At 38.7% G+C, this 23,698-nt stretch overlaps 1 protein-coding gene across 2 annotated transcripts in view; it reads left to right on the forward strand.

Moving 5' to 3' along the window:
- The first annotated feature begins 6,532 nt into the window (after positions 1 to 6,532).
- mpp3a (MAGUK p55 scaffold protein 3a) overlaps positions 6,533 to 23,698 on the forward strand; it is a 39,008-nt gene continuing 21,842 nt past the window's right edge. For both annotated transcript variants that reach the window (XM_022209495.2, XM_022209496.2), the window contains exons 1-5: positions 6,533 to 6,715; positions 17,031 to 17,093; positions 17,203 to 17,321; positions 21,790 to 21,867; positions 22,214 to 22,294. In XM_022209495.2, the coding sequence (XP_022065187.1) occupies positions 17,057 to 17,093; positions 17,203 to 17,321; positions 21,790 to 21,867; positions 22,214 to 22,294 (315 nt within the window). In that variant the 5' untranslated portion in view covers positions 6,533 to 6,715; positions 17,031 to 17,056. The remainder of the gene's footprint in view (positions 6,716 to 17,030; positions 17,094 to 17,202; positions 17,322 to 21,789; positions 21,868 to 22,213; positions 22,295 to 23,698) is intronic.

The raw sequence follows: 23,698 nt of genomic DNA on the forward strand, positions 1-23,698 counted from the left end.
CCTAAACAGACCTTGTTATGCCACTCCTGTCCACCAGTTGTCCTTGTAAATTTTCTAGCTTTTGCCGATCACCTGACCTGCTCCCCCTACACACCTGACACTCATTTCACCATCAGCTGCACAGTAAACTGTACTTTGTTTGACCTGCATGATAATATGCATTATTTTTATTTATCTGCTTTTGTTCTTGCATCTTTTTGTCAGAGGGGATGTGATGCAGATTTAGTCCATTTTGAAGAGCAATGTAAGTCGTAAATACCACATTGTGTACAGTAATCCACCGTGCTGCAGTTAGTTTGTGTAGTCGGTTCTGCGTTTTTGTCTTTTACTGGTTAAACAAAGCAAAGCAAATCTGCAAGGACACATCTGTTTGACAACAGACAGCTTAATGTGAGTGCATTACAGCTGTCTCGTGTGCAGTGGTTTTGCAATTTGCACGGAGGTTATCTTCTTTAAAAAGTCTATAGACTGACGTGCTCCTGAGACCGGTTTAATTATGTGAAGCTTACACTGCACAGCAAAAGCTTAAGGTGACATTTCTTTCCAGACGTTTATCGCATCATAAAGGCAAAAGTAAGTTTTAATGTGTTGCTCTCGGGTAGTTTGTTCCTGAGAAACACGTATCTGCGTGTGCTCTAATTGGCAATCACTGTAATTAAACCGCTGACTTTCCGGCTATAGGCTTCCTTAATTACTATGTGGGGAGAAAAGCGTCCTGAGAGTCTGCAGTACGTCCTCCAGAAGGATATTATCGTATCATTACCGCACTGTCCAATAGTGCATGTATTTTGCTTTACTATATGGGTTTCATATTGACATTTTTCCCTCTACGGGACAATGCTTGGATAGATTTCTTCTGTGGTGTTTTCTGTAGAGAATTCCATCCTTTATGCTTTGCTCTCTGATAATAATGATGCAGGCTTGATGCACAACATCTCCTGCAATGCAGAGATGATTCATCGCTGTTCTCCAGCATCCGTTCTTTTATCTGATTTCTGTGCTCTGTTTGCTTTTGCAAAAATGAATATTTGAAAGAAGAAAAAAGAAGGGTGTTGGGATTTCTTTTAGCACAAAATATGTACGTTTTCAGTCATTTCTCCTTTGTCATTTTCTGCTTGTAGGATGAGACAAGAGAAGGGACTGACATGAAAGGCTGTGTTGTTTCACTGCAGGGACGTCTGGCTGCAGTTTTAATAGTCAGTCAATAGTTGGCTCATCATTCTGTGCTGTACCACATCTGGACTCTGCACAAAGAATTGGCTCACACAATCTCCTGCCTGCGTCCTATTATCTGATGGCAGATCCATCTAGCTGGTCCCTCCGGAGCTGACTGAACACGCACACAGACCCAGTTTATGGCCTATTTGTGGGGTCAGAAGACAGCCTGGCCCTCCTGCTCCAGCCTTCATCGTGGACATCAGGCCGGCTTTTCTCCCCAGAGGAGGAGGTGAGCAGATGTCTCTAAATCAATTTGGCCAAAGACCCGTAACAACCTCCGCTGCAATTAATGGGGATGTTTGTAGCGCAGAGAGCGCTGCTGACCTGCTGCAACAGGTCAGGACTCAAAGTGAGTTTAATATTAATTACTTTTAAGTTTATTTCACAGGGACAGCAGATAAAAAATCAGCAGCAGCTTTTAATTGTTCACCTTAACACCCTAGGATACATGACAAAGTAATGAATTAAAGCTAAAAGAAACCATTGTCACAACTTCTTCTAAACTAAGATAAGATCAATTTTAGTGATTCCTTTCTGGGAAAATTCACACGTTTCAGCAGCTAGATCAAAATGAAGCACAGTAAACAACAAAACAAGAAATATTAACCAGCAATAAAGGTAAAAAATAAAGAATATGCACACTTTCTGGATAGTTGTACCTAAATTGCAGGACAAACCTGATAAAATAAGTTGTAAAGATAACTTGTTTTTGCACATACATGACAAGTTATAGAATGTAGCATCTAACTTGTAATAATAACAATAATAAAGCTGTGTCGGATCTCTAGCGGGTCAGTTACAATACTATTGGTTCAAACTAAAATCTGCAAAAATTCTTTTTAATTAAAAATGAGATAACATTTCCGAAGAAATAAATTCCATAAATTGATGTCTTGAACATTTATCTAAGCAAATACAATTATGCAATGAAATGGATATTCCATTCATCTTTACATGTGAGCTCAACAGGGGGCACATACTGTATGTACCATATATATTCATATAGTCAAGGCTCATTTTTATGCTTTTTCTTGAAGTTTTCTTTCAGAAACCTTTATTTTAAGCCTTTATTTGTAGCCATAGTAGTACATTTAGTTTTATATTTACAACAAAATTGCAGATAGCTTTCAGGATTTTTTGCACATTTTTTAAAAAAATATATGTTTAGTTCAGGAGATTAGTCCTTTGGTCCCATCTCACACTGAATGGCTGCTTTAATGTGAATCTAAGTTTTGCTAATGGTGAGATCTGTGGGTGCTGATCAGACTAATTTAGGCCAATACTTTTATCATACACCAACAAAAATATAAAGGCAACACTTTTGTTTTTACTCCCATTTTTTATGAGATGAACTCAAAGATCTAAAACTTTTCCCACATACACAATATCACCATTTCTCTCAAATATTGTTCACAAATCTGTCTAAATCTGTGATAGTGAGCACTTCTTTGCTGAGATAATCCATCCCACCTCACAGGTGTGCCATATCAAGATGCTGATTAGACACCATGATTAGTGCACAGGTGTGCCTTAGACTGCCCACAATAAAAGGCCACCCTGAAAGGTGCAGTTTTATCACAGCACAATGCCACAGATGTGGCAAGATTTGAGGGAGTGTGCAATTGGCATGCTGACAGCAGGAATGCCAACCAGAGCTGTTGCTCGTGTATTGAATGTTCATTTCTCTGCCATAAGCCATCTCCAAAGGCATTTCAGAGAATTTGGCAGTACATCCAACCAGCCTCACAACGGCAGACCACATGTAAGTCACACCTGTGCACTAATCATGGTGTCTAATCAGCATCTTGATATGGCACACCTGTGAGGTGGGATGGATTATCTCAGCAAAGGAGAAGTGCTCACTATCACAGATTTAGACAGATTTGTCAACAATATTTGAGAGAAATGGTGATATTGTGTATGTGGAAAAAGTTTTAGATCTTTGAGTTCATCTCCTAAAAAATGGAAGCACAAACAAAAGTGTTGCGTTTATATTTTTGTTGAGTGTATAACTGAACACATTGCTACATCAACTGAGCATTATTATTCTACCTTTGATTTGACTCCCTGTGAAGAGCAACACATGTGGGTCAACTCAGAGTTTAACTGAATGAAACCTCGTGTCTCCGTGTCCACATGTTCGTGTTTATGTGTGCATTTCACTTCTTTGTATCCTGAGGTTCGTGGCGGTCAGGGCATGAAAAGAAGGGGGCGCAGAGACAGACTGGAAACACCCCCAATTACCATGTGAATGTGAGGGTGTGTGTGATGGAGGTGGGGGGGATTATGGCACCATTAAGATGCTGTGTGTCCAGTCTGTGAGCTCCATGCAGCCAGACAAAGAGCGAGCAGCCGCTGAGTAGCTGGATGTGGGCAGCAGCAACCTCAGCTTCAGTCCTGTCCTTATTGAAGAGGAGGGGGAGGGGAGAAGCTCAGGGAGAAGCAGCCAATCAGATCCAATTAGACGCCACAACATGTGAGAGTGAAACCAAGGCACAATGAGAGACTAAAAGAAAGAAGAGGAAGCTTTCTCTTGGGCAGTAGTGACCATCTTTGCAGCATCTCGTAGCTCCAGTTTGTGCCACTTTTAGTTGTGTCGTTACATCTGCCTCTCAAAAACAATCAGTTTTTCTACAAGATAATCCTCTTGAGATATTGAATCAGAAAGGCCAAACAGAGATTATAACCAGAAGGTACATATTTGTTCAATTTAGCCTTTTTTCAAGTTTTTTAAAGTGTTATTATCAGGACATATGTTTGATGGCACTTGGAGGTTGTGAAACAAGCTGAAAAACTAATGTTAGCAAATATGTCAAGACATTAAAAACATTAGCTTTCATTTAAAGATGTCTTTGTGGCTACCAGATGATTATTTCTTTTCGCTCTATGCTTGCCTCCACTTACTCCCTTTAGCTACTAACCAGCTAGAAAAGAGACTGAACCAAATCAAAATGGGGACTGGAAAACCAAAGCAGTTAGCTTCAAGATGCTAAAAACAAAACAAAAAAACAAAACAAAAAAAGCACTCAGAAAACACAGTACTTCGCCAAGCTGTTCATTGTCAGAAATGTTATTATGATGATCAGAAATTACGGCACCACAGAATGTGGCCATTTAATGTAGATGTACCCACAAACAAAATGATTTTGAGCTGATCACAGGCATGTGTACCTAATCACATGACCTAAATATGTAGCGGAACTGATTGGACTTGAAAACACCCCCACAATATAATCAATTGTTCCTTGTATGATTTCTGACGGATAAGTCGCGATAAATCCACAGTGGTCAATTCGTAGCAGGATTCCAATCGTGATCGTCAGCAGGCAGCTGTTGTCATAGTTACAGTGACGCCGTGCTGCTATCTTACAATGACACAGAAATCAGTCTGGATCCACAAATCCATAGACCAGACTATAAGTATAAATGTAAATCTAATGAGGTTGCCCTTGTGTCATTTTGTGACCTTCTCTGAAAATTTCATCCAAATCCGTTTTTGAGTAATGTTGCACACAGACAGAAGGACAGACAGTTAAACGTACGCCGATCGTCACATAACTCCACTGTGTTCCTTGGCGGAGTAACTATAGCATTGGGGGATGTTTCTCTACAAGCAGCCCTGGTAATTCCACCCAGTGTTGACTCTTTAAACCCTAATGAAAATGAAAGTCACACAAGATTAATTTATTGGAAAGTTGGGAATCCAATTGTTCTTTTTTTTTTCTTTTTCTTCTTGCTGTGATAAATTATGTTTGAATTTTTTTAAGTATAAAAAAACAAATAAGTATACTTTTCAAATTTCTTTGCAGATTTTGGACTTCAGAGGATTCATTTAAAATGTTTCATAAATGTACATGTAATGGTATTTTCTCTTTTTTAAATGTTTATAAAAAATATATTTTTATGTGATGCTTAACTGGCAAGATGATAAACCTTTGTCAGATTTGGCTGCAGTTTTTGTAAGGAACTGATGTTACAATTAATGAAATAGGTTTAAAAGAAAAAAAACAGTGTGGCAAACTTCATGTTTTTACATACAGATGCTTTACAAGTGTTTGTGGTGAGTTTCTTATCTGACTACCACACTCCCCAAATAACTCTAACATCAAATAATCATAACACATTTGAGAAAATGAGAGGTGGGGCAGAATCGATGTTCTTCAGTCCATTTGCAGATTTATTGCACAACACAAAGAGCAGCCTACAACAAACTGAGCAGATCTCGAGGCTAAAGGTGATTCTTTAACCTTTCCAACATGCGTCAGGATTTTGTTTCCATTCGAACCCTTTACAATCCGTGATTTGTTGTGATCTGAGTGTCAAAGCTGGCAGAATAACTCCTAACCAGCACAGTGACGCATGGAGGGCTTGAAGAGCAACTTTATCAAAGCTTCTTTTCAGACTTTGCTTATATTTCATGAGTCACAAGATCTAACATATGGCCTTTTCTTACACACATACAGTTTATTAGTGTGGTTTTCATTCTCCTAAATAATTACCATCATTATTTTTCAGCCTCTATTACTGTATATCTCAGCATATCTATTAAATATATGCAAACATGTTGTAAAAATGAGCTACTTGGACAGCCATTAATGTAACCAAATAACAGGGATTGACTGATTTGGGATATTTAGGGCCGGTACCGGTTTTTGGTGATCAAGAAATGCCGATAACCGATGTATGTTAGATATAACCTGTCATTCATAACAAGGCTTTTCATTCATAAGAGCGACTATAACTGAATTTGTAAAATAGAAATAGTAGTGACAAAATTAGGATGCTCTGCTCTGTTTATATGGGATGTTTTCTTAATCTTTCACTGTTTTATCATTCTTTCTTGCCAACTAAAATCCATATCTCAAAGATTCATTAATCATTGTTTTCCAGATTCTGTTTCGGGCTAATCTCTGGCTACCTTCTAACTTAGCCACTAGCCGTTAGCATAGCTTTAGCCACTGTGAGAGAAGCTAATTTTCTGGTTTGCGTTTCTTACACAGAGCACAGAGTGACTTCAGGCAATTGGAGAATGCTGCATCCGACACGAAATACTGCGTTTAGTTTATCAATAATCTGTGAATAAAAGTACAGATACAGACAAATGGAGAAATGCAATAACTGGCCAGGCCCGGTATTCATTTTTAAGAGAAGAAAAGAGTGGCTGTGTGACTCAAGAGGCAGAAATTGTGAGGAGAAATGCAAAATCTCAGGCCCTCTGTGGCATCTTTCACTGATGTTGTGAGCAGATAGAGCTTTGGAGATGTGAAGGGAGGAGGAGGGGCTGAGAGAGGCAGAAAGGCAAAGAGAGAGAGGGAGAGAGAAAGAGGGGAAGAGGCAGACACTGGGAGGCAGCAGGTTTGTGAGAGCAGCAGCCAGAGGAGGAGGAGGAGGAGGAAGAAAGAAGGAAGGAGGAGGAATCAGAGCGAGAGAAACAGTGTGGCTGCAGTCAGGAGGGACGCAAACACTGAGAGAGAGAGAGGAGGAGATAGAAGAGAAGGTAAGAAGGCTGCTTCATTTTCCCATTCACTCCTTTCTGTTTCCCAGCGCCGACGTGAGGCATCAGCTGGAAGACGCTCGGCTCTCCGGCGCTTGTTTTCATCGTCTTCCTCCGTCTGCCAGCTGACTGTGGCTGTAGCACTGCGGAGTGATGCAGAGAGGGATGGGGGAGGGAGGGGAGGCTTTATTATGCTCCACGGACACGAGGAAGTAAGAATAGGAGTGGAAGAGGCATCTGTTTTGCTGTGCAGGATTGAGGGGGGTGGGTGTATGGAGGGGATTTAGCAGAGGGGGTGTAGCCTTTTTGAGTGACAGTGTGCAGGAGTGTGTCAGCTGTCAACATCAGTACTAGTTTCCCCTCCATGTTGGAGGTGATCTAAGTTTCTGCGTGGCCACACCCTCCTGCGAGATGAGATTAGGTGGCGACGGGGCGGTTTTTGTGTCGGCGAGGGTGTCAGTCTGGGAAATGTGTGTGTGAAAGGCGTGCTGGATGCCGGCCAAACATGCTTAGTGTTGCCTCCCATTACTGTCAGGGCAGTGGATTAGCCTCATGTGAGCAGCGTTCGTTCCCGAGGCGAGCCAAGACACTCAATCATGTGCTGGCTGAGGTGTTGTCACTCTCGGCTGACATAGATACCCACCGGTGTCTGTACAAGTGGAAAACAGTGTCGTACACGAAGCTGCAGCGCTGGCGTGAGGTTTAATTCTTTACGTTGGTGATTTCCTCCACCATATTGTAAAAAGCTCCGAGTGTTGAGGAGACAAACGACTGACCCTCGTCAATCTGGCAAAAGTAAAACCCTCAGAAAAGCAGCCTGCTTGGAACAGCTTGACCGAGCATTTGTTATTTTAGTGCCTCGATGCCAGTGCCTTTTCACAGCATAGTAGACAATACATTTTCATTAAGAGCTGTTATGTTCAAGAGGGTGTTTCCAGTGATCCCTGCACACACATAGGCAGCGCAGTAAACACTCCAGATGGCAGATTTTATGTTGTCACATCTTTAGACGTACACACACAGTGATGGAGCGTATTTTAACAGCGCATAAACAATAACAAGCAACACCACAGCATGATGGCTTACCGCTGCATTTAATGGAGATACTGTGGACATGGATGAGCTGGACTTCCACTTGGGTCTTCAGATGATTAGACAAAAATATGCATCTCAGAGAAACAAAACGAACTACTCGTATAACCGTGTTTTATTTCTTAAAACTGAAACCTTCATGATAAAATTAATGGATAATCAGTGTCTCCCAAAAACAATTCACTGTTCCAAAATTACTCATGAGTGGGTTTTTTGATCAGCTGCTTCTGTGCATATTTATTTTCTGTCTTTTAGTTGTTGGGTCTGTAAAATGTCAGTCAAGGATGAAAACTGTTCATCAGTTTTTAAAATTTTCAGTTTAGTGTTACAGAGGAGCAAAGAGATCAGGATATTTTCACATTTAAGAAGCTGGAGTCTGAGCTTCTTTTTGAAAAATTATTCAAACTGATTAATCAACTACCAAAACGGTTGGCCATTCATAATAGCTGATAACTCATTGATCAGTCATTGCAGCTCTGCTTGATAATTTATAACTTCTCATGTAAACATCACAGAATCATTCTTAAAGGCTTCAGCTGTAGAATGATATTGTCCCACTGAATGCATCTGCATAAATTACTTAATCTAGTCGTCTATAGGAAATTATAATACAATCAATACACCAGTTATTTAAAATTTTCTTGAAAAAGTAAAACATTTTGTTGTCATATATTCAGGGTATATCAGTGATAGGAAATCAGTTTTTGATGGTGAAAGTAGTTTTAAATTCCTTTAAATTGCCTTTAATGTGCACATGGAACACTTGGTTGTAATGAAAACAGAGAAGGCACTGGAAGAAACTTTTATTAATTACAAAAAAGAAGTACAACTTCTATTACATTTTCAAAGTTGCAGTTTCTAAGTTGACAGTGATCATTTAAATCATTATGAGACCAGCAAATATTTGATAGAGTTAATTAGTTGCGGTTAATGAGCAGCTTGTAAACAGTAGACTCTGCAGGAAAGGGGTTAAAGTCTGGTTAAGGTGATGCAACTCATACTATTGGATTAGAACCGAGTCACCTACTAGCAGAAAGTTTAAATGTTAGTAGGATACCAGCCGCTTTTACATTTATACCTTCTAACCTGCACCCTAGTTTAGAGCCATGCAAGGAGCTGTGCACAGAAGTACATGAAGTAAATGCTTTGATTAGCATGGCATGGCAGTTATGGGAATTTCATCAATTGTGCAGATATTTTAGTTGTAATACAAACATCCTGTCCTATATTTTCATAAAAACCTATGTAAAGACAGAAAATTATTTAGGACTCTTATGTGGCATGAGTAGTTTGCTACTTTTCTCTGATTAAATCTGATTGTAAATTTCATATACTCGAAGTTGAAGACTGTTTTCTTGCATTTTCTAGAATCAAATAGTAATTGATTACTCTTAGACATAATCAACAGATTGATAGATGATGAAAAAATAGCAGCTGCCCTGAAGCCAACATCATTCTCTTGTCTTGTGAGTTTGAAACCCAGTTCAGCGGCTGCTCCGTAGCTCCGTTCAGGCTGTTGTGAGGTCTTCACTCGAAGCGTCATCAAAGTCACTCGGATGAAGACCTGATGAAACTCTTGGCAGTCTGTTGATTTGCTGCGAGGGCCAACTGCCGTCCAGCTGAACCCGCTGACGTCACGCCACCTCCAGGGCTCGTGACTGAAAGCACAGGAATAAAAGGCTTCAGGAGCCGGCTAACAAAGATAAAAGATGACTCTGGAGCAGAAAGAAACGGAGCAAGATGAAGTAGGAGAAGCTGGCCGAGTATGTTGTGTCCATGTGAATCCAACCTGCTAATCTCTTTCTGAATGACACTGGAAGTCACATGCGGTGTTATTTTGCTCTGTAGACTTTATATTTAAGGCAGGATCATGTTATTAGTGGTAGAAATGGCTGATCGTTAGCACTTTTGCAAAATGTGCCCCTAAGAACGTTGCATGACGGAGGCTGGTTATCTGATCAGCTGACTTCTGAGCTTCACCGGCGCTCCATCATGTTTGTGTGATCTGCAGCTAAGCTCTTAACTAGATTTGAAGTGAAAACGTCATTTTTGCTGGGACCAAACGCAGAAAAAGGGTGATGTCTGAGTCTATTTCTGGATCGGTGACGTGTGGTGATTTGGCGCTGATGTGTAGTCGTGTCGATGTGAGCCGGCAGGAATCTGGTGCTTTCCAAAGGCCCGTTCAGCTGCAGGAACCTGGACTGACTCCCGCAGGTTTTTCAGAGAGCCGTGAAGCCAGAGGTCAGTGGATGAGAGAAAGTGCTGATACAAGTGTTGTTTGTTTAAATGATGGGGAGATTGAATGTTGTTTCTGTCTGGCGGTCTGAATCCCAGCTGAGGAAGCTGGTGTTGCCAGAATTCTTTAATTAATTTAACGGAACCAGACGTTGCTGCAATTTAGCTCTTGCATTTATTTTATAGGTTCACACTGACTCCTTTTAATTTCACACATTTAAACAAGTTTGTTTACAAGTCTCTGGAAGATTTACAGCATAACTGCTTCCTACAAAATAAAGAATTTATAGATTTGACTTCTAAATGGTCGTTTAGCAGATTTTGTACACATTAAATGCTTCAGTTAGCGTCTATCTCTGCTATGCTGGCATACCACACCTAAAGCTTTCACTGTTTGAGTTGCATTGTGGGTAATATGGGTGCCAGGTTTCAACAAGGACAATATCTCTGGGTCTTCTGCATCAGTTTTGATTCCCAAGCAGTTTCTGGACTAAAGAGAACTTGACAATATCTTCTGTACAATATGGGTCATTCCATGCCAACTCAAATCGGGCCTCACAGTTGAGTTTCTTGAAATATATCAAGCAAAAACTTCTACCTAAACCATGAAATCTTGCAACAGTTGTGCTCCGACTAGTAAGATTTATTTTGGTGCTTTCAATGGATATGAAGACTTTCCTGTTTCAGAGAAATCAAAACCATCCTTCCTTTTTTGGGAAGACCTATTGCAATCCGTTTTTGATGTAGCACCATATGACATTTTAATATGACAAAACTAAGTTGTTTCTACCAGCAACAAAAAATAAGTTGGAATATTAGTGAGCATTAGTTGAGATATTTTTGAAAATGAATTTTTTTTTTGATGATAAATTTTTATTTTTTATTATTAAAATTTTTGTTAAACACAAAAAATCTGCATAAGCTGTTGACATGACTACAAGTTACAACTTTTTCTTAAGGTTTTTGGGATATTCAGTAAAAAAAAAACAATCTGCCAAATCCAGTGAAAAATATGCCATTGCTGAGACTTTAAAGATACTTTAAAAGAATTGCCGAAGTTGGCGCCTATTTTCAAAAATTCCGAACTCAAGAAGTATTTGGAGTAAAACTGTAAGATTTGCAAGGTTCCATTGTTTAGATAGAAGTTTGCATGATTTAAAAGAAAAAAAAAACATGACATGAACGAGGAAAAGTTCTGAAATCTGGGTTAATTGACATGGAATGACACATATGACACAGTTATGCTACCATAGATCAGCTGAATGGCTTCACAGTTGAGCTGAGGGGTGCAGGAATTAGAATGTTTTGCTGAATGTAATTAGTGCAAGTTCTTTATTTTGGGGAAATTTTTAAATAAGCTCGGTAGATAAACAGATTTTGATTAACATTTTAAGCTTAGATTTGGTAAATTATCATGTCTCACATAACATCTTCATCATTTTTAAGTTGAATCTATAAACCTAATAGTTTAGTGACTGTCAAAGTTAAAAATTTGACAGTTTTCTCAGTTTCTGCAGTTTTTGGTTCTGATCAATGGTGTCACTTAGATGTGGTGTTGTTTATAGACCTATTTCGAAGATAACATGCTTTCTAAACTGCTAGAAGGTGTTCAAAGAGTTAAACTATCTCTGGAAGGTCTGGAATGCTCCTTTAACTCTGGACTTTTGCATGCGAGTCTCATACATTTATAAACCATCTTGACAATACTGACCTTTGAGGAAACAGAGTACAGAAGAATCCAAAATAGAAGATGGTCCAAATTTGCTCCTTTGAATTAAATATGTCATTGTCTCGTAAGGGAAAGCGCAGACTGTCACGACACACCGTCCAGCTTTTAGCTTGCTGATTTAACCCTGTGTTGCTGTGATTTTATGATTTAGAACTATTTAGACGAGTGGACATTAAATACTAGCATCGGATCTTTCTTTCTAATCATATCCAGTTTGCCACAACAACAACAAATTAATTCATTGGCATAATTTTATATTATGGAGAGCACAAGTCTAATTTACACTGTTAATCCAGCTGCTAATTGGAAAAAACTTTTCAAGTGTCTCAGTTCTATTTAACCAATGCCAACATTGTACTATTGTGGCAGCTATCCTAGTACACAAGAATATGAAGTACTGCTTGGTACTAATTAAGTAGTAAATAAAGTACTAATTGTGATTGTTTCACATTTAAAAGCTTAGCAAAAATGCCTTCCTAAAGTCAGAATATTTTGTCATTTTCCCCCAAATGAAGACATTAATTTCTGCCTTGATCCATCTACATCTTCCTTCGATTGTGACTCGCCCCATGGGTGTCATTTAGCGGCGTCCCCATAATGTCTCCCTCTGATGTCCCCAAGATGTCGATGTGTCGGCAGCGATGCAAATGATGTCCCAGCTCTGTTACCGAACAGCTGCAGAGGGAGATGTAATGAACCACACGCTTTTGATTGTTTAAAGGCTGCAGTTTCTAAACACATCCATATCCGATTTAATTATTCAGAAACATATCATCTGGCTGCCATTTTCAGCTAATTAATCTGACATTAATAAATGTATTTTTTCCCCTTGCGAAGCACTTTTCTTCACTTGGAGCTGATTTTGATGTTGTCAGTGGTGGAAATAATGAGGAAACTGATGATGTTGTGAAGATGTGGATGATGAAAGGAGACATATAACATGTTAAAAGCTGTTGAGACTAAAATTAACTTCCAGAGTCAGATATTGTGGTCGTCATATGTCATCATCTCGATCTCTACCAGCAGTTTCAGTATCATTATATGGTATGGATCAATAAAGTGATACGGTGAAAGAGGTCGCTCCTCGTGACAAATTCAGCTATCATTTTGGTTCACTCTTATTTCATTGTAGTGTTGTTTTTGACAACAGCAGGCAGCAGATTCAACAAAAATCCTGTAAAAGCCCATTTTATTCAACATGTTCAGCCCCAAGCAGCGGATACACAAAGTTAGAAATATGCTGGTGAACTTAGTGAAGCATTTAGCAACAAAAGACTCAGATATGTCCCTCATTTTTAGAAGAGACCGAACTAAAAGAGAGTAAATGTTGGTTTAGATGACCAGAAAGATGTCTTTAAATTAATGTCAAAGTTGCTCTGTAATTGCTGGCTGTGCAAATAAGCAGCTTCAAGCATAAACATGAAACATTATTGTGTTGTTTTTGATGTTTGCAATTGTTTCTACTCTTGCAAAGGCAAAAAAAAAAATTATAAGTCACATTCTAATTTTAATTATCTAACACTAATGCATTGCCGATGAAATTCTGAGAAACAGTTTGGGGTCTTAAATTCCTGCTAGTGTGTCCAAAATGCAGAGTATACAGTCTAAGCAATGGCATGCAGTATTAAAATATGTTGTTGTTGCTATGGATTCAGTAGTTTAGGCTGTGAGCTACATTTGGGCAAACTGGCACCACTAAAAATCTGATGAAATAAGTATCAGCAGTTCTTCTTCTCTTACATCCATAAATAATTTGCAGACAGCTTTCAATGGATACTGAAGAAATTAAATGGTATTACAAATTCAAATTTAAAATTATAAAGGATGCCATCTAATAAAAACCTTTACTAACCTTGCATTTCTATTCAAGCTTCCGCTTTGAAGCCTGGTCTAGTCAAGCTTTTAATATAAATCAACTGTTTGCATATTACAAAGGCAGACTTTTTTTTTTTTTTATTTGCCCATTAATCCTCCCTCGTCTGCAAGTTCTCTCCATCAGAAGATGAGTGGGAGGAGATGGGACGAAGCGAAGTGTTTGTTTGACATTAAAATATATCTCTGAAAAGCATATATTGATACAGGGCACAAAATGAAGCCCGTACTTTATCATTCCCAGAGTTGCTGTATTGATATTTTTCCTCCTCTGAGTTATATATAGCGAGGTTATATGGAGAAAACCCCAGCTGACACTCTAGAGAATAAAGAATATGTCTCTTGGGTGTTGATCCGACCGTTTCTCGTGACAGAACAAAAAAAAAAAAAGTTGTGCTTCTCTCCTCCTCCTCCTGCTGCTGCCGCTGCTGTAATATTGCCTCTGTTCATTATTCATGAGCTCGTTGCTGCCTTTGTCTACATCTCTGCTGATCTTAATCATATTCTGATAGTAAACCATCAAAGCACAATGTTTTAGAAATGCTTCGGGAGTACGAAAACTGCATTACTGCAGTAACAGAACATGTAGAAGCTTGCAAAAATACCGAATAGGTGCTCAAATTCTGCAGTTTAACAGTACTGCTTGAGATTTGCAGTATGTGTTGCAGATTTTTATGAATTTCCTTTGTGTTTGGAGCAACTGTAATAACATAACTGAATACAAAAAACATACAGATTTAAAATTAAATCAAGTCCCTGGGACACATTAAAACTCACAGAAAAGCAGGATGGTGTCAGAATATTCAGGTAAGATTTGGTATTTTTGCCTTTGCTTTTAGATGGAATCAGTCAGAGGTGACATGAGTTCATGAGTGCTTTTGTTCACTGTAACAGCAGCATTAACGAGGATAATCTGATTTTAAGTTGAGAATTCAGACAGATGCAGTTGGTTCAGGTTGCTCATGTCCTCATTCAGGAACTCTTCACTTGCTGCTCTGCATATCCATGTTGATGTTTTTAGGTTAGAGACCCAAGAATATCGCTCTGACCTGATGCTTGCATGAATCCTGGTTTACATCACTGCAGGACAACTTCTTACGGCTGATTGTGTATTAGGTACAGTCATGAAACACGTCATTTTTACAACATGCTGTTGTTTAACTGATAGATTTACCATCTTCACTAGCTTAGTTAAGCATATTAGCATTTTATACTATTATGGCTAATGGAAATGTCATGGGTTTTGCAGTTAAATCGCTTCATGTGTTGCGATTCTGTGTGCTCATACTGCAACTAATGGTTAGTTTCACTGTCAGTCAATCTCTCGGTTATTTTCTCAGTTAATTGATTAGTTGTTTGGTCTTTAAAATGTCAAAAAAATTGTTTCCAGAAGCTTAAGACGATGTCCTCCAGTGTCTTCTTCAGTTTACTGTCATAGAAGAGGAAAGAACCCAGAAAATATTAACATTTAAGAAGCTGAATTCAGACAAATTTGGTGTTTTTCTTGCTTAAAAAGTCACCTAAGCCAATCAATTGATTCTCAAAACAGATGGTGATCAATTTCATTGTTTTAAACTCATCGAATAATCCTTGCAGCTCTACCACTAGTATCGCTAAGTTTGAGGTATGACATCATTCTAGAATCTTGTCCTCTGATAACAATTCAGGATTTTGAGCTTTGACAGCATTCACTTAACTGCCTTGTGACAGTGTAAAAAAACACAAGTGTCATTGAACATGATTGAAAATATGTGAAAAAGCTAATTCTCTTTAATGCCCTGCTTTGGCCTTGCTGCATTTTCTATGTGGCATGAGGGAGTCTCAGTCTTTTTCTTATCGACTCGGGTTTCCAGCGAGGAAATATGGTGAATATTGAGCGGAGCGACAGGATTATTGATCGGTAGCGCCTGCAATAATGCAGCAGTCTGTGCTGACTGTATCTGTGAGTCACTTAGAGTTCTGTCAGTATATATGAATATATTGATACTTTACAGGTTGTGTCAGTGTCTGTCAGTTTCACCAATGTTCTTTAGACATGTAATTCAGCTCATGTGATTTAGATCAGATTTAGCTAATAACCAAGAAAATAAGGACATTTCCAATGTGACTCAACCTGTTTAAATTATTTGCAGTAATATGTATTGATAGAACTAAGTCCAAACTGCTGATTTGGAGATGAAATTCTTCACCAGAGAAACTGGGGCAAGCTCAGGCTACTTATTTTTTTATTAAAATAAGCCGTAAAAAATATGAAAAAGTTAGACTTAAGCAGATGCCAACTTGATTATCTTTTGCTGCATACACAAATCAAGTTGTTTAAATGAGTTCAAATAATATGTATTGTTACAATTTTACTCATCTGCCTTATTTAGTTATGTCAAAAAAATTAATTCTTCACACTAGACAAACTGGGACAAGCTCAAGGTGCTTTTTTCATTAATTTTTTTTATTAAAATCAGCATAAAAAATTTAAATTTAGGTGTAAAGGCTTGCCAACATGGGTATGTTTTGCTACATACACAAATCAACTTGAAATAATTTTGAATATTATGTAATGATACAGTTTCACTGATCTGCCTCATTCTATTGTGTAAAAAAAAATTAAAATTCTTCATACAACACAACCTGGCACATGTAATGGTGACTTTTTTTCTTCTTTAAATGAAAAATAACCTTCAGAAATGCAAAAATTTGGACCTAAAGACTTGTCAACATGGATATATTTTGCTACATATATATATCTTTACCACTGGAGCTGCAAGTATTTTGATAACAGAATAATCAGTTTGTTTGACATTCTCTATTTCCAGCTTCTTAAACGTGAATATTTTCTGGTTTGGTTCCTTCACTATGCCAGTAAAGTGATTATATTTGGGTTGTGGACAAAACAAAGCCTCCTCTCTGTCCTACCAGCAGCTTTCGTATCAGTTTGAGGTATGACACAGTGTTTATTTCTTACAGGTTTTCGTGCCAGAGTATCCCACTCTGCTGCTCTCTCACACACCAACACAAAGCTCAGAGGGCCTGGTGAGAGTTGGTGTGATTAATAGTACCAGCAGCGACTGTTTATCTTAGTAGTACTGCTCTATAATGCAGGCGCACTTACGCATCCACACCTACACATTCACAGATGAGGTAACTGCGTTGCAAAATGGAAAGTGCAGCCAGGATTTATTGCAGCGAGCCTACAAGAACATGATACACGGCTGTGATTACCAAACATGGGTCTCCGGGTGCCTTTAGATCACGTCTACATGCTGAAAACACACCTTTTTTTCCCACAGTTTACAAGGAGAAGAAATAGTTTTTTATCCTCTCGGATGGTGAAAGCCCATATGAGCGTGAGAGGAAAGGCTAATCTGAATTACTTCTCCTTCTTACCCCTCACAGGTTTCCCCTCCTCACCTCACTGACCCATGAAAGAAGCCATGCCGGTTCTCACAGCAGGAGCGGGTAAGACAAGCCGGCACAGATGCTCGACGCTTACCGCTCGGAGCTCACCGCGCTCCATCTGTTCGTCTTTAATGTACATGATGGGTTTTCTCGTTGCTGTCGTCCGCAGGGCTGCACGAAACGCTGGCCCTGCTGACCTCTCAGCTGAGGCCCGATGCCAACCACAAAGAGGACATGGTGTTCCTCAAAGACGTCTTCAGCGAGCGGAGTTTGGGCTACCTCATGAAGGTCAGCAAGGCGTATTTCTTGTAAAACTTTCTGAAATGTCACTACGGTTTCCTCAACTGAGCTGCCACCACTGTGTTCCCTGAGGTTTGTGCATTTGCATCAGAGAGATGACGCTCATTTCACTTGCCAGGAGAACATCATTTTAATGTCATTTCAAGGGTCCTACAGTCTCTTTGTGTGATGATGCAACTACAGTATCATCAGCCTGCAATACTGTAAGACAAAGCAGCCTTGGAATTATGCTTTTATACTCTCTCTCCAAGCCCGCACATTCATGAGGCTTAGAAATTAAAAGTTAACACAATAATCTAGATGTTTTAGAAGGTGTATTTATTGAAGAACTGTGTCAGGTTAGCAACAACTGTAATAATCTGGAAGTTATTTGGATTACTTTTTGCCAAGGAGGCAACTAGAGGTCAGCGATTTTGGAAAAATTGCAAGGTTTCAGACAAATATTGTGATTTTATTTGCGAAATAAATTCCTTTTTAGTTCAGTATTCACTGTATAAAGGATTTTAAACACTTAATTAAACATTTCAACATGCGAAAGTATCAAAATTGTGACTTATCACAATAAAAGGTGCTGTTAATTTGGTAAAACATTGACATGATAGTTAATATTCCAGTCCAGACGTATTGGATAACGTATATCTCAACTTGCAGTCTTTTCGATTTGCTAATTCCTCTGTTTCAAATGGAGGTTTTGATTTGAAAAGTATTCAGCATTCAATGCTTTTTGGGGCTGAATTTTGCATTTTTTTAATTCCTAGAGCACTTCCAAGCAATGTTTCCTCTAATTTTTCATGAGTCTGAGCAAACACACACACTCCCTGACCGGTCCCTTGGATCCCTGTGAGCAACATCAGACGTGTGCACTGTGGTCACACCAGCATCGCATCCATCCAAGTTACATGGTTTATTAAAAGAATCAAATCACAGCATTTACATTTCTGTTAAAACACTTTGTCAACAGGAGCCAGTTGAAGGCTGCAGTGATTTTGGGGAGATTACAATGTATAAGAGTGAAGTTATTGAATATTTGTCTCTCTCTTTGCTGTTGCAGCAGTTTTGCAATTTGCAGACAGTCCTTGTTCACTCCAATGTTATTCTTGCAGCTTGAAAGACAGCTACTTTTGATAAAACTGGGCTTGTAGCACATTGTCTGCCTTACATCGATGGGAAAGAGGCATTGATTATGTTTTGACAACCTATATCTAACGGGTTATTGATGCTGGAAGTCTGAATCTGTGAATATCTTTCCAACTTTACCGAATTTGGGGCCACTACCATCCAAGGAGTGGTATATTTAATTGAAAAAAAAACATTTCGCCATACTTAAAGCTTTAAGTTCTTTATTAACACGGAACTAAAAATTTTGTATTCTGGCACGAAAATTCCTATAAATTGTGTAAAAACTATTTTATAATTCATCTAACATATCAGATTAAAGTTTTCCCTGATCATATTTGAAAATTGACAGGCATAAGAGTTCAGATGCAGGTGAGACTGATGGCTATGCGCCTGCTGTTTGTGCTCTGTTTCTGTGTGTGTGCATGAATGCCTGTTGTTGAGTGAAAGAAATTAACCATGGGTTGTCATCAGTCCAAATCATGCAAGACCCATTGTTCAAATGTAAAATCAGTTAATAAGTCTAATAAAACACAATCTGAATCTAATTCTGATGCGTCCACATTGGTGAGTGTAGCAGGAATTCAGTCTTTAGCCAGAGCTAAGAACACAGATGAGAAACTTAAGAACATTGCTCTTCTTCAGGAAGAATTGACAAAGATAAAGAACAAAGAAGTTGAATCTGGACTTAACACAGAACCCGACTCAGGATCAGGCTCAGTTTCAGGAAGTGGTGATGTAGGAATAGGACAGAGAAATGATGAGTTGATGAAAACGGATGAACAGTTTGGGTGTTCATCTGTTTTTCTTCAGTGATGAGACAGAGGAGTCAGAGCTTTCTGAGACTAATCCAGCTTTCCCTAAATGCGTGTTCGTTAACACAGCTGTGTGTCAGACTTGGAGCCCAGTGGAGACCAGAGATATAGTGTTTAGGGCACCAGATCCTTTCACTAGCCCCATGAAATATCCTTCCTTCTTATTTCTACTCTGAAGCTCACTTTCTCCTGCTCAAACTGCTAACAAATGTTTCTGCTGCTCCAAAGTCTGGTCTCCAGAACTTCCTAAAAACTCTCAAAGTCTCTTCTGCTGCAGGTTGCTTTGTAGAACTGTTCCAGAAAACCTCACTAAACCACATGGAGGGGCCTCAAGATAGTCATCCAAATGAAACCGTACAAAAACCAAACTAGCACAACCCAAGTGCTAAAGTCTCCTGCAGCCTACCAGAGAACCTCTTTAAACAGAGAATCAGGACAGGAATTCTTACCTTCTGAACAACCAGCGTTGGTTCACAAACAAGAATACAGAATGTGTCTGACCAAAAACCTCTAAAGACTCACTATAGCCAAGATAAAGACACAACTCAGGTGCACCAAATCCACTGATCACTGCACACATTAGTACCATGTGCTAACTGTGGCTAAAGAACCACATTTACCAAGACAACTATCCACTACAAAGCCCTAAAACACACCAAGAAACACATTAAAGACGATTTCACTGCTGGAAGCTGCGAGCCAACGCCTAAAGAACAAACTAAAGCAACGGAGCTAAACCAAGATCAGTGGTGAAGAGAAGCAGAGGAAATGTTTGACTGCAGACAAATAAAGACAGTGAGCTGCTCAGGTGTTCCTGATAACACCAAGCAGCCACCTGGACAGCCAATAGGAACACAGCTTACTGGAAGTCCAGAGGGCTGGCTTAGTGAAGTAAATTTAGTTTAAAGTTGAAGCAGAAAGTTAACAGAGAAAGTTGAGAACCACCTGAACCATACCTGAAATCTCTGAGTTTTCACACATAGAACACCTGAACATGCCAAACTGGTTTCATAGTAGAACCATCACTGTAAAAACATCATAGTATGGTGTGTTGCTCAAAAAACATTACAACCAGCTGTCTCGGGTCGCCGAGGAGCTACACATCATCCTGAAAGTGTTCTTCCAAGACAAAAACTTCAAATGTACACTGTAAAATTATTGGATATTAAACCTAAATCAAAGGAGAATGTGTTATTTTTTTTCCAGTTCTGGTGAGATTGAAGATTAATGAGCATATCTTTTTTACTTTTTTTTTTTTTTTTTTTACAATATTTTATCATAATTTCACATTTTTTTCTTCAACTGTAATGCTTCATCGTATAAGAAAAATTTGGCTCATAAGTCATTTATCATATGTCAGACATCAGGATATGTCTTTCGTGAAGATCAGATATGGATAGAGCTTTGTGTTTTGTTTAATAAGCCATTGCCACAGTACTTGGACTTGAATGGATGAGGTTTCATGTAAACATCTAGGGTGGAGAACAATAAGTAGGTGGTCTTGTGATACTTCCGCTGGGAAATTCCGAGCATCAAACACGCAGTTTTCTGCACACATTTGTTCTTTTTCTGCATCAATTTGTGTTGGAAATGTCTTTATTTATGTAAAGGAAAACTCACGTGCTGAAAATTCATAAAGTGGAATATAAAACAGTGACGCTCTCAGGTATTCTGTGTTGCTTTCAAATATTTATTCTCCCGTAATATTAACCCTGCTGAGTCAAAGCACACATATATTCTGGATTTACTCTTCTTTTCGTCCTTTTTGCTGTCTTTTGTTTGTGGAAGAAAGCGCTTTAACTGTTTTCATGTTCAGCCTATCTACATCAATGATAAATGAATTTGTTTTGATTAATTTATAAACCTTGGATTTCAGTGTCTTATGTGGATTTCAGGACGATTTCTGCTCATGCTAAAAACTTTCAGAAAATATCACATGTATCTGTGTTTTCGGCAGATGTTTAGGAATCTCTTTTTTTTTTTTTTTTTTAAATATCTCAACTGTGTCACTAAAGCTCACTGAAAACAAGAATACAACACATTTTGGCCATTGCTGTTAGAGTATGGGGCCTCGTTAAAGCCTCAAAGTTTAAATCTACAGACAAGCAATGACAGTCAAAGTCATCAATTTAGTTGGTTTTGAGACTTTTAGAGGAAAAATGCTCTAATATAAAGCTGCTTATTTGTGGCGCCTTGAGGGGAGGAGAAGATGATATCACAACACTGAAAGATTTAGTGGTTGTCTGAGCTCATAATGAACTTTTTGTGAGTAAAAATATAAGATTTAGTCTTTAAGGAAAAAGGATCTGCCCCTGTCAGAAGGCATTGTTGCATCCACAAGTAACATTCTAGTGGTTTTTCATAATAAAAGTCCTTTTTCGTGTTTTTCTGTGGTGGTGCAAATGCAAATCTCACCTGTTTGTGTGGCATGTCATATCAAACTGCTTGACTCATATCTTTTCTGAAAACTGTGCCTTGCTTTATTGAAATGCGCCCCTCTGATATGCTAATTGTGTTTGTCACAGATTCACGAGAAGCTGCGACAGTACGAGCGGCAGAGTCCGACACCTGTTCTCCACAGTGCCTCTTCTCTGGCAGAGGATGTAAGTTCATCACGCACACACTCCCCACAAACCCTAAATTACTTTTCCACTCGGGCACAGCAGTCAGTCACAATGAGTTAGCTCCGACAGAGAAGCGATGCAGGTATCAAAAGGGAATTTTAATGTTCTCAAAGTGCTGAATCATCCTGATGCTCATCTAATGAAACTCCATATCCTGCTGCTGTCTCACTCCCACCAGCTATCAGTGGGGGGAAACTGCTGACCCTAGCTGCTTGCTACTTCCTCCAGCGTCTGTGTATATCTGTCTGCAATTATTCTTCAGCAGTCTGCATTACCGGAATATACAGGAATTACAGGCTGAGGGTTCATATGTTGTGATTTTCAGGTGGCCGAGGAGCTGCAGAGTGGACCAATGAGCACAGAGGAGAAGGAGCTGCTGCACCTGTTAACGTCGCCACATCTCAAGGTAAATTTTTAGCTGATTTCGATTTTTTTTTTTTGCTTTTGGTGTCATCATTTCAACAAAAACAAAGCCGAAAAATACAGTTGATGACCTATTTTTCTTGGCCGTAACCGATTCCTATTAGGAAATGAGATCTTTTTAAAGCCTCTCAATTCTGGAAAATAAAAACATCACATCTCAAGGTAGATTCACTTTCAGCTAATGAAGTTTATTTGACTTTTAGTGTGTTCATTTAGACAAAAATCGTGATAAAAAATGTGGTTCATGGCCCTTTTTTTTCCCCCAAGATTTTCACCTCGACTGGGCTGAAAACAAGAATTCAACACGTTTAGACTATAATGAATTCGTATTAGAGACTGAGAGCTTGTTAAAGCCTCTAAAATCAAGAACATGAATACACCACATCTCAAGGTAGACACGTTTTTAACTAATTTATTTATTTTTGCTTTCAGTGAGTTCATTTCAGCAAAAACAATGATAAAATGATGCATTGGAAGACCTCTTTTCCATATCATTCATCTTAACTCTGTAACCAAGGCTGAATAAAAACAAGAACAGAACTCATTTACATCAAAATCGATTCCCATTAGAGAAGGAGACCTTTTTAAAGTCTCCAAATTCAAGAAAATAAATATATCGCATCTCAAAGTAAACACATTTTCAGCTAATTTGCATTTTATAGCTTCCAGTGCATTAATTTCAACAAAAACTCTGACAAAAAATACGGTTGATAATGTGTTTTTGAAGATGCTCATCTCCAATGTGTTACTGAGGCTGACTAAAAACAAGAATAGGCACTCCTTTTGGCCAGAAAAGGAGACTTTGTTAAATATGCCTCATCATACTGTAGACGCACCTCCAGCTAGTAAAGCTGTTTTGGCTTCCAGCGGGTTAATTTCAACAACAGCTGTGAAGAAAATAAGACTTGATGACCTGTTTTCACTGCATTCCTCTCGACTATGTTACTGAAGCTGACTGACAACAAACTGACATTTTGGCCAAAACCTATCAGAGTAGGAGACCTTGTTATTCAAGAAGATAAATACAGTGTGTTAGAGTGTGTTCATTTCAGTGAAAACCATGACAAAAAATACATTTAGTGTCCTGTTTTTCACGATGTTCACCTCAATTGTGTAACTGAACCTGACAAAAAACAAGAATAGAATGCATTTTGGCCATAACCGATTCTTCTTAGAAGAGTAGACCTTCTTAAAGCTTCTAAACTCAGGAAAATAATTAAACTGCATCTCCAGGAAGATGCAGTTTCTACAAAATTAGGTTTCTGTAGCTTTAAATGTGTTAATTTCAACAAAAACTATGACAAAAAATACAGTGGATGACCTATTTTTCACAACGTTCATCTCGACCGCTATACTGAGGCTGACGTAAAACAAGAATACAGGTCAT

Source organism: Acanthochromis polyacanthus, chromosome 21 (genome assembly GCF_021347895.1).
Source record: "Acanthochromis polyacanthus isolate Apoly-LR-REF ecotype Palm Island chromosome 21, KAUST_Apoly_ChrSc, whole genome shotgun sequence".
Classification (NCBI taxonomy): Eukaryota; Metazoa; Chordata; class Actinopteri; family Pomacentridae; genus Acanthochromis; species Acanthochromis polyacanthus.